General features: G+C 37.0%; 2 protein-coding genes and 1 long non-coding RNA gene across 3 annotated transcripts; 1 reads left to right on the top strand and 2 right to left on the bottom strand.

Annotated features, from left to right (window-relative positions):
* Positions 1-2,147: 2,147 nt before the first annotated feature.
* Positions 2,148-6,748, bottom strand: LOC130717659 (uncharacterized). Its single transcript, XR_009012377.1, has 3 exons — positions 6,661-6,748; positions 4,714-6,174; positions 2,148-2,494 (listed from the first exon to the last, which is right to left on the bottom strand). It is a non-coding gene; the product is annotated as an uncharacterized LOC130717659 (long non-coding RNA).
* Positions 3,107-6,213, top strand: LOC130717658 (probable polygalacturonase At3g15720). The gene is made up of 7 exons (XM_057567985.1): positions 3,107-3,777; positions 4,209-4,244; positions 4,776-4,986; positions 5,122-5,203; positions 5,358-5,466; positions 5,731-5,835; positions 5,923-6,213. The coding sequence occupies exons 1-7, from the start codon at positions 3,628-3,630 to the stop codon at positions 6,151-6,153; spliced, it is 924 nt and encodes a 307-aa protein (XP_057423968.1). The 5' UTR covers positions 3,107-3,627; the 3' UTR covers positions 6,154-6,213.
* A 97-nt stretch (positions 6,749-6,845) lies between the features above and the next one.
* LOC130717657 (pentatricopeptide repeat-containing protein At4g21065-like) lies at positions 6,846-10,022 on the bottom strand. Its single transcript, XM_057567984.1, has 2 exons — positions 9,222-10,022; positions 6,846-8,242 (listed from the first exon to the last, which is right to left on the bottom strand). The coding sequence occupies exons 1-2, from the start codon at positions 9,960-9,962 to the stop codon at positions 7,100-7,102; spliced, it is 1,884 nt and encodes a 627-aa protein (XP_057423967.1). The 5' UTR covers positions 9,963-10,022; the 3' UTR covers positions 6,846-7,099.
* Positions 10,023-11,159: the final 1,137 nt, after the last annotated feature.

Genomic DNA, 11,159 nt, shown 5'->3' on the forward strand with positions numbered 1-11,159 from the left:
CTTATATATAAAATTAAAACACACTCTCTAAAAAGAAGCTCTTTTTATTGTTATAATTCACTTGAAAAAAGAGACATGGGTCTTTTTTAACTTCTAGAAAATAATTTAAGCAAATTACATCTTTTATTCGTATTTTAAATATCTTGTAATATATATATTTCAAAATTATGCCAAAATTAATTTTTCATGTATAATAAATAAGTTTAAATATATTTCTTATGTATATTTATTTAATTCATGTTTCTATATTTAATTGAATTCACTAAATATTTTTGAATATACAATATACTTGATTACTTGTTAAATTTACATATTGAGAAATAAGTGGAGATACAACCTAATAAAGATATACTATATTATGTAGGCTTTTGTGAAAGCATGGAAAGACTTATGTGGAGCAAATAGTGGAACAACAGCAACGCTTGTGGTACCAGCTGGGCATACATTTCTTGTGCATCAAATAAGATTCAAAGGTCCTTGCCAATCTAAAAATGTAAACATTAAGGTACAAACTTTATAATTTAGCCTTTTGATTCTCTACCCTCTCTAGTCTCTCCCATATACTGAAACTTTTTATGTGGTAAAAGAATAATATAAATAACTTCATAAATATTAAGGCGAGGCGTGAGACGGTGACTTAGGTTACACCGACTTATGTGATGTCATGTTTTTTATTGCCTGATGGACTATGTGTTCAGATTGAGGGAATGGTAAGTAAATTCTACTGGGGCGGAGATGTATCTAGGAGGAATTTGCATTGGCTAGGTGGGACTAGTTGTGTCGCCTGAAACGTGACGGAGGATTTGGCTTTCGAGACTTTAAGTCTTTTAATTTAGTGCTTGTGGCTAAGAATTGGTGGCGGATTTATTCTAATCTTGAATCCCTTCTAGGCTGTATTTTCAAGGCGGTGTACTTCCCGAAATATGACATTTGTGGTGCAAAGAAGGGTCCTAGACCAAGCTATGTATAGAGTATTGTGGGGACGAGTTGGATTGTTGAGTAAGGAGGAGCCAGGAGAATTGGTAACGAGGTGAAGGTTCACATTTGGCGAGAGAAGTGGGTTACAAATGGTATTTTGGTTGCTTGTAATCAGGGTGGTGGCGACTGATTTTGGTGTGAAATGGATGTCTCATCTCATTTCATCGCTCCATGGAGGGTGGAACCTATCACTTCTTGCTATGATTTTCCCACCCGCTACAGTGGCCCAAATTTTGGCTATACCATTGTCTGTTCAAAAGGTTTGATTCATCTATTCTAGCCAAATGCTAGTGATATGTTCGTGAAGAAGAGCCGGCAAGGACTCGTGCCTTCTTCCTCCTCGGGTATGCATCTGTCGTCTACGTTATGGGTAATGCTTTGGGGAGCTTGGGCTTTACCTCTCTGTTTGAAGGTGGTTTGGAGAAGGTGCCTTGATATCTTGCTGGTGTGCGCGTCTCTTTGCCGGTGTGAGATTGATGTGGATGCTCGATGTCCATTGTGCAGCGTCGGAGAGGAAACTGTTGAGTATGTTTTGCTGCAGTGTGAGGTTGCTCGCAAGTGTTGGTTTGCATCAAATTTTTGGTTGGTGCTAGCGAAGGCAGCGAGCTTATGTTGGGCTATGAGGCTTGCTATTGATCTTGGGTTTCGCTTTATCTATTTGGAGACCGATTGCTTGAATCTCTTTGAGCTTTGAAGGAAAGCTGGGCGAGGAAGATCTAATTTGGCTATTCTAGTGCAGGAGGCATATTCTTTGGTTACTCCCTCCGTTCCAAAATTATTGTTATTTAAGGTTATGCATATAGTTTAAAAGTTTATTAATTGATGTTATGATTTGACTAAAATACGTACCCTTATTTAATGTTGTGTTATACTAAAGAGAGAGAATAATTATTATTAGTCAACTAATTTGTGAAAATTGTGATAGATGACATTTTCAGGTAGTAGTTGGAAAATATAATATTAAATGAGGACATAAATAAAAGAAAATGATATAAAATGGTTTGGATTTGTAAAACAAAAATAATTTTGGAATAGAGAAAGTATTTACTTTAACTATGTGACTTTTGACAGCGTAATACGGTGTCTTTTGGCCATTCATTGATTTAGACTTGTGTCTTTTGTAGACTTGACCGCTACATACTAATAGCCAATGTTTTTTCAATATAGTACATGAAAATTTTGTCTAATTATATTTTTCCATTAAAAATTAAAATGAATGCCGAATTGCATTAACTTTTAATAGTAGTATTTAATTGTGGTGCCCACTAGGGTGTGCAACTTTGTTTTTGGTCCACCGGTGGACCAGGGGTATTAAAGACTTTGTACAAAGGATATTTCAGACTTTACTCTCCTTTCTCTCTGTCTTTCTCCCTGCTTCCAGACCAATCTGAACCTTCACCACTTCAATCTCTCCACCATTGTAGCCAGGTCCGTCACATTGTCAGCCATGGCCCCTGCATCCACTCACTCTTTCCTCCTTGCCTCCATCTTTCTTGTCTCCATCATCATAAAAGAACTGAATTGCAGAACAGAAAATTTGAAAAGAAATTAAAGAAGATTAGATTTTTTAGAAGGGAAAATACACAAGATACAATATGAGCCCCATATCTCCAAGTTCCGAATTGTTAACATATTCAAATGCTGTACTTATATTTGTTTTTATCTGAGGAACAACGTGAGAGATTGACTGGTTCCATTTTAAACTTGACTCTTGTTCCAGTTAATTACCACCTCCAAAATTATAAAATTCAAACACTTTGATCCTTTCCCCAGACACCCTTTTGAATAAAGCATCAAACTTTGGCTTCTCCCACACCACACTCTATGCATATTCTTCCCCTGCCCTCAACTGGATTTGATTTCTGATCCAAAGCTTCACAGTGTAGTAATCAATCTGCGTAGTTTGCGCCCACTGTTCCAGCCCCAAGCGCAAAACTAAGCCCAGATCTGGGTTTGAAGTTTCTCTCTCCTTGCTTCCCAACCTTACAAACCAATATGATTCTTCACCTTCCTCCCGTTTTTTTGTTGAAGTTGCAAGAAAGCCCCAATCTTTCTTGCCCCTATCGTCATAATAAGAAGGCATCAGAACACAAAAATTGAAAAGAGATGAAAAAGGTTAGATTTTTAGAAGAGATCTTGAAGCAGCTTGGGAGAGATATGGGTGAACCATCAAATTTCAACCAAATCTGGAAAAGAAAATCAAAACTCTTCTCTCTTTCTCCTCTTCCCCCTTTGCTCGAAACCTCTCTGGATCAGTGTTTCGTTGATTTTAGCCTGGATGGAACAATATCCATAATACAAAAACATAAACCCATACTACAAATCAACATCAACCTAGTAACCCCAAGTTCATCTTAACGGTGTAAGATTTGTGGACTGAGAAGGAGAGATATTGAGAGAAAGAGGAAGCAAAACCCCATGCCAGCACCGCCGGTTACCAAAACCGTGTTCTGCCTCTTGCTTTTCCGATGAGGAAGAAGGAGATTGGGTTAGGGGATTTTGGGGATTTTGAGGGACAATTATACCCTTTTGATAGAAAATCAATCTTGACCATTGATTTAAAGAATATTCTTATATTCCAAGATCCAACGGTATTTAATTGATGGTCCATCGGTGGACAAAAACAAACTTGCCACCTTTAATTGTTTAATGATACAGATTATGGGGAACATAATTGCACCTCCAAGAAATGCATGGGGAGCATGTTCAAAACGGTGGCTTTATTTCCTTGGCGTAAATGGCTTGACACTTGATGGAACAGGAGTGATCAACGGTCATGGTCAATCTTGGTGGGGCAGTGTAAGTCAACATATGATGATTTACATGCTGTGTTTTAATTTGCACAAACTTTTTTTTTGAAACACAAATTTTTTTTTGAAACTATGGTAAAAATATTCAGATTTTTTTTATAAGAAGGTAAATTTTTCTTTGAAAAGCACGTAAAAATATTATGTAGCGAGACGTTAAAGTTTGTTATTAGGATATAGTTTCAATATTTGCGGATACAAGTTTTCTTATGCAATTTTTTATGGGTAATTCATCTCATAATTTAACCAATAGAACGAAGCATTTTACCCTTTTGAGATTATTTATCTTCTACAAACTGATGTACTTTGTTGATTGTTCTATTGGTTAATTCTTTCTGTACAAATTAATTAATTTTGGCGAAACGTGTTTTGCAACCATTGTGTGTAAGATTATCATCTAACAGTAAACATTTAAATTTGCAGCTGAATGGAACTGAAGGATGCACCGGACTACCTACGGTTAGAAACTCTTCACATAATGTCTTTTTTTTTTGAAATGGCTTCACATAGTGTCCTTGTAGCATTTAAGTAATTTCTTCTCATTTAATCTCTACAGAATATCTCATAAAGTGGGATTTGTCACCACAAATCAATACATCTAAAAATGACTTTGTTTACCGTCCACTAAAACAAATCCGGTTCACGGAACTTTCTCTCCAATTGTGATTTTTAGCACAAAAAACAAATTTTAAATAGACTTTGTCTATCATGACTCAAACAAATCTCTTTCACAAGTTAAAAAAAACTTTCTGCAATATATATAAGGAACATATTATAAATAACATATACTAGATGTTAGTGGTAAAAATATAATTCATAAATGACCTATTTTTCACATGGTCCAGGTCCACCATAGAATATCATTTATAATAAGTAAAAACATGGCAATCGGTGAACCATTTTTTAACATAATTCACTGTAAAATTACCTGATAAGAAGTTTTTTTTTGGTTCAAATAATAGTGATATGTTTGCAATGGAGAATTTGCAGGCTCTGCTATTTGAAAGATGTGATGGGCTTCAAATAAGTAGACTCACTCACATAAACGGGCCAGCATCGCATATCTTTGTGGTTCACAGCCGAGATGTAACAATCTCAGGAGTTCACATAAATTCACCAAAAGGAATTAGTCACAACACTGATGGAATTGATATCTCAAACACAGTTCGGGTTAACATTCGTAACTCAATAATAGGGAGCGGTAAATATACATGTTTCACATAAACCTTCACCCACTAATTATCATTTTCTGATCTTGCCCTTATTTTTGCAGATTGTTTCTCTCTAAGTAGGTAATTCTACAATTTTGATCTATGTGTTGCGTGTGTGATTTTAGGTGATGACTGTATTGCCATCAAAGGTGGCTCACGATTCATCAACATTAGCCATGTTACTTGTGGACCTGGTCACGGGATTAGGTTTGTCAATATTGTTACCATCTGACCTTGCCATATATGCACAAGTTAGGGGACTTAGATTTGCAAAAATTAAAAAAATCTTTTTCACCCAAAATTGAAGTTTTATAAATGAGTAATTTGTCCGCATGCCTTAAAATTTTCAATTTTGATGCAGTGTGGGGAGTCTAGGGGAAAATGGAGAAGAGGAATTCGCAGAACATGTGAATGTTAGGAATTGCACATTCAATGGAGGTGATAGTGCAGCTAGAATCAAAACATGGCCGGTAAATGCTACCACTTTCTAATACATTCTTTCCATTATAACTTTTTTATTAAGTAGAAATTTATATTAAATTTCAAGCATGATCCGACAAAATGAGAATGGAGCTGTATAATTTAGTAGATCTGATATTAATTTGAACTATGAAAAATGAATATAACGAAAAGAGTATTAAGCTGTACTTTGCTAGTTTTTTTCTAAATAATTTACAATAATATATTTGTATTTTAAATTTAATTAATAAAAATGCTTTCTACTTACTATGAAGGGTGGAAAAGGGTACGCCAAGGCTATCATCTACGAGAATATCATAGTGAATCAAACAAATTACCCGGTGTATATTGACCAACATTACATGAGGACTCCAGAAAAGGTTAACATTCTTTCTTATTGCTTGTTATTTGTTGATTTGTTTGGTGACAATCTGCATCATAGTTTCCCCCTTTTATTTTGGCTGCAGAAGGAAGCATTAGAAGTTACTGACGTTACATTCAGGAACATACATGGCACATGTACCAATGAGCATGCAGTTGTGCTTGACTGTGCCAAGATAGGGTGTGACAATATTAAGCTGCAACAAATCAACATTACCTCAATTGATCTAGACAAGCCAGCTTCTGCAATATGCCATAATGTTCATGGGACAGCAACTGATGTTATTTCACCTCGTGTGACTTGTTTACATCACTAAAGTCTAAAGAGGCATGTCTACCTGGATTTAAGAATTTGATATTTTTTGGAGCAATAAAATCAAATCTAATAATCTATATATTTTTTTTTATCTTAATCAAGGTATTCCATAACAGATAGTCATGAGACTAATCTCTCATCCTAGGTCACCGCCCTAAACGCTTTGGGGCTGGCCAAATTACCCAAATAGTTTTGTCCATAACCACTCGTTTGAAGCATATCATTAATGCTGTCTATTTACATAGTATTATGAAAAAGTTTTACTAAACACTCGGTTTGTTCCAAATGATTTTAGATGAAAAGAAAAGTAATAATCAATCAATTAAAAGCCACAATCTCTTAAGTGAAGTTATTAACTCGAGAATGCAATTTTAATACATTTGAAATAAAAACTAGCTACGATCAATGACCAGATACGTTTACATCCTTTACTGTCATATGCATGCATTGACGATTTTGCTAGTGCTATGAGTTTGATTTTCACAAGGATGCATAAACACAAAATTACCCGGAATTAGTGATTCTTCTGCTGCTTCTTACAAAATCGTACAAGGAAATTGAACCACCAACCCTGCCAGATCCTTGACCATTTGTGCCAACCTGCATTGGCACTTAGAATTAACCTTGTAGAAAAGCAAAATAACATACATGATTTTATCAACTTCATCATGAAACCAATGTAAAAGTGCTTGCCTTTTCACTAACAATGAAAATTTGGCGACCAAAACTCTCCATAGCCTTCATTTATATTTGTGAAGGGAAGAGCCACCGACCGAGGACAACATCCATGTTTTACATCAGTTGAACAAACTAACAAATTTCAAACATTAGTAAAGCACATGATTGAATCCCTCCACAAAATTGATACTTTGAGAATGCTACCCAGTATATTAATATTGAAACTTTCAGCACATGAACAGAGAATCTTTGATGCCGTAATCAATTTGTTACCAGAAGTCTCCGCATGAACACAAACCATTCTTGAAATGGTGGAAGCGATTGCGGTCCCTGACCACAATCTCTCGGTTATAAACCTTAGATATGAACTTAGTAGCAGAATGACAATCTTCACAAACGCGCAAGTTTTTCACAATTCTGATTGGTGTTCCAGGGGGCGTGTTCAGAAGAGCAAAAGCTATTGCAAGCTTTTCACTGTGCTTATACAAAGCATCTTCTTTATCTTCTTCATCAATGTCAAGTAAAACCTGAGATGTTGTAGGAACATACCCTGCCCTCTTAATTTCCCTTCCCATCTCATCCACCATTTCATATATTTGCTTGTATTGATCATGTGACTTATCTCCAGCGACAAACTCGCACATTTCGTTGTTCAGCTCAATCATGGTGCTCCCTGGAACCTTCTTCATCCCTCTCATATCCATCATCTCCCTCACCTTGGTCTTTTGCTCCCACCGTCGCAATTTCGCATAAATGTTTGAGAGCAGAACATAGTTCGATTCATGCGTTGGCTCGTTTCTCAGTAGCTCTTTCGAGATGCTCTCCCCTAACTTGAGTTCCCCGCGTGCATGACATGCAGTGATTATGCTTCTCCAGATGATTTGGTTTGGCTCAACAGGCATAGTTCGGACAAAATCTAATGCCTCTTTGACAAATCCAGCTCTACTCAACAAATCCACCATGCATCCATAGTGTTCTATCTTTGGCACAATGCCGAAATTCCCTTCCATTGAATTGAAATAACTACGTCCTTTATCAACTAGCTTGGAGTGACAACATGCAGAGAGCACCCCAATGAAAGAAACATCATCAGGTTCCACTCCTTGTTCAACCATCTCATCAAATAAGGAAACAGCCTCTGACCCACGACCGTGCATTGCAAGACCAACAATTACTGAAGTCCATGAAACTATGGTGCACGAGTCCATTTGTCGAAACAGATTCATAGCTTTATCAACATCACCACACTTGGCAAACATGTCTATCAACGCGTTACAGAGCTCCACGGACTTTGGTATCTTTTTCCACTCAATATAAGATTCCAACCACTTCCCCAGTTCAAGTGCACCCAAATCAGCACATGCAGTCAAAACAGAAACCATGGTAATCTCATCAGGGCAAACACCCATAACCTGTATGTAACAATTATTGTATGAGTATGGATTCGACCAATAAAAGTTTAATATTAAAATAACTACACTGATAATAATATTGTCTTTATTATAATTATTATTATTATTCTGTTAATGTATCTCCATCTTCTACTTCATTGTACATTCTGTGTGCTCAACTGCTCATAAAAGAATTAATCACCTGCATTATTTGTAAATAATCATACTTGTCTACGCAGTGTTTATAAACACCAAGGTTTTAAGTCGGTCATCACTCAACCCATGGTGATCTCATCAGGGCTAATACTATAATCTGTGGGCAACAATTCCGATGGTTCCACTTACTGTATCCATAAGACTGAATTAACTTCTTAATATTATTATTTTAATATGCATCCAACTTAAACATTTTCTTGTGAGGCAAGATGTTCATGCAGAAATAAATTACTCATCTACATTTTAGTAAGAAATGTTCTTCTCACTTATTTTCTTCTTTCCCCCTCCTCCTATACTTACTGTCTACTCATTTAAGATAATTAAAAAGAGAGAAATTCAAATTTAAATTAAAGAAGCTGTGAAATAAGTACACCTATGCAAACAATAATTATAACATACAAATGAGGTGAACCTTAATTGTCTAAGAGTCCGTTTGATTTATAGTTAGAAAGTATGAAAACAGGAAATAACACAAGTATTTTCCATACAGCTCTATCTCCTAGCGTCTGAGCCCGTTTCGATATGAGCTTATTGAAGCTTATCTACTGTAAAATGCACTAAATAAGCTCCAATAAGTGCTCTTTGTTTGCATCCAAACAGGTGGTAAGTATCATATCAAACAAAATTATACTCAATACTTTTTCTTACAACGATATAATAGTGTGCTAAAATTGAACAGAATTAAGCCTGTAAGATTGGCTCCATTAATTCACCTCAACTTGTGATGGGTTTAAAACTCAATATTCTAAATCAAAAAGAGAGATAGAGAATCCTAATCGCTTACTTGCATCTCACGAAACAACCCAACGGCCCGCGAAGAATGTCCGCGACGCGCGTACCCACCAATCATAGCACTCCACGTCACCGAATCCGTCTTAGGACTTTCATCAAACACCTTGCCTGCAAGCTCAACCCCTTCTCCCTCTTCTTTACCTTCACCAGAACCACAACAACAGCAACAATACATGTGAATCATGGTGTTCTGTACATGAAGATCGTCATCAAACCCGAACTTCACAACAGACCCATGAACCGCCTTCCCGAGCCGCAAATCACTGAGTCCAGCGCAGGCCTTGAGCACAAACGGGTAAGTAAACTTGTTGGGCACGACGCCGTAACGTAGCATTGTCCGGTACAACTGCAACCCACTGGACTTCGACTGAGGGGTATGAGCGAAGGCCCTGATGAGCGTGTTGAAGAGGAAGGCATCGAAGGAGGAAGCGCGAGGCGCGGTGGTTGGGTCATCGGAGAAGAGGAAGGAGGTGGCGTAGTGAATGGCGTTGAAGGTGGAGGAGGTGGCGGCGAATTTGGTGAGAACGAGTGGGTTGTTGATGAGGCCGAGTTTGAGGATGAGGGTGTGGATTTGGGTGAGAGTGGTGAGGGTGGTGCAGGAGTTGAGGAGAGTTAAGCAGGTTTGTTCTGCAACTCTTGATCTTGTGGTGGTTGGGGGAAGTTGGAGGGTGAGATTGGTGAGTGTGGAAGGAGTGGAAGAAGGTGAGAATGGGAACTTGGTTTTGATGATCATGGAGATTTGGTTTCAGTTCTCTCCCTCATTTCAATGGTGCTGTCCAACTAACCTTTGGGAATTGGGTTTGGGCCCTCTATGGGGCTCCGCGCCCCACTTAAAGTGGGGAAATTACTGGAAAGCCCCCCTTTAATAGAATACGGAAATTTATCTTCTGTATTGAATATGGAACTTCATTTTCCGTATTCAATATGGAACTTAATCAAGCTAATTAGATTTTTGCTTAAAAACTAAACAGACCCAAAATACGGAAAATGAAGTTTCATATTCAATACGGAAAATGAAGTTCCATATTCAATACAGAAGATAAATTTTCGTATTCTATTAAAGGGGGACTTTCCAGTAATTTCCCCACTTTAAGTGGGGCGCGGAGCCCCATAGGGGGGCCCCAAACCCAATTCCCCTAACCTTTGTATGAATCAGGTAGGAAAACAACTTCAAACTCATTCCACCCGGGAAGAGAGGTTTATGAGTAACCATATAGAAAAAGTAGAAAGAGATTAAAAAAAAATGTTATCGCCACAACCTCTCATCTATTCACGTCACCCTTAAATTTGTAAGATTTGAAAAACTTTTTAATAATTTTTTCTCGCACTTTAAAAGTGTGTTCGTTTCGCACTTTAAATAAAGTGTGTTCCTAACAGTTAATGTCAGGTATGTAACTACATCAACGGCCAAAACTTTCAATTTCTAATAAACACACATATGTTGAACATTATTTCGACCGCATTCACTTCTTGCTTGTTAGCCCAAAAAAAGGACAATATCATTTGCAAAGAATAAATGAGAGATTTTCGTTGCCCTTTCGCAATCTGAATAAAAATTCTAACAAATGATCCCGTGCCTCAATCCTCTATATGAATGAAAAGGTTGGCCCGGGTGACCATTCAACCAAACAGGGAAATAGGGTGAAGACACACAAGCTAACCCCATGGACACCATAAATGCTTTCAAGAAATCCCATTATATTCTATCATATGTCATAGCCATGTAAAGCTTTAATCCACATAACCTTGTTTTCCCTTTGTCTTCTTCCTTATGTAGTGAAAAGTGTCAAATGCAATCAAAGCATTATTAGTAAAGGAGTCTACATGACACAAATGCACTTTAAAAGGGTATCACAATCTAATTGAGAATCCTCTTTATAATATTTTCAACAGTTTCGACAATGATTTTATATATAATATTGCACAAAGA

Source organism: Lotus japonicus, chromosome 5 (genome assembly GCF_012489685.1).
Source record: "Lotus japonicus ecotype B-129 chromosome 5, LjGifu_v1.2".
Classification (NCBI taxonomy): domain Eukaryota; kingdom Viridiplantae; phylum Streptophyta; class Magnoliopsida; order Fabales; family Fabaceae; genus Lotus; species Lotus japonicus.

What these genes read in the sequence shown, in the direction of transcription:
- LOC130717658 (XM_057567985.1), top strand. Translation starts at nt 3,628, where the DNA reads ATGATACAGATTATGGGGAACATAATTGCACCTCCAAGAAATGCATGG. An exon ending in GTCAATCTTGGTGGGGCAGT is followed by an intron (nt 3,778 to 4,208) that starts GTAAGTCAACAT and finishes TTAAATTTGCAG; the next exon opens with CTGAATGGAACTGAAGGATG. An exon ending in GATGCACCGGACTACCTACG is followed by an intron (nt 4,245 to 4,775) that starts GTTAGAAACTCT and finishes GAGAATTTGCAG; the next exon opens with GCTCTGCTATTTGAAAGATG.
- LOC130717657 (XM_057567984.1), bottom strand. Translation starts at nt 9,962, where the DNA reads ATGATCATCAAAACCAAGTTCCCATTCTCACCTTCTTCCACTCCTTCC. An exon ending in GGTTGTTTCGTGAGATGCAA is followed by an intron (nt 8,243 to 9,221) that starts GTAAGCGATTAG and finishes TGTTACATACAG; the next exon opens with GTTATGGGTGTTTGCCCTGA.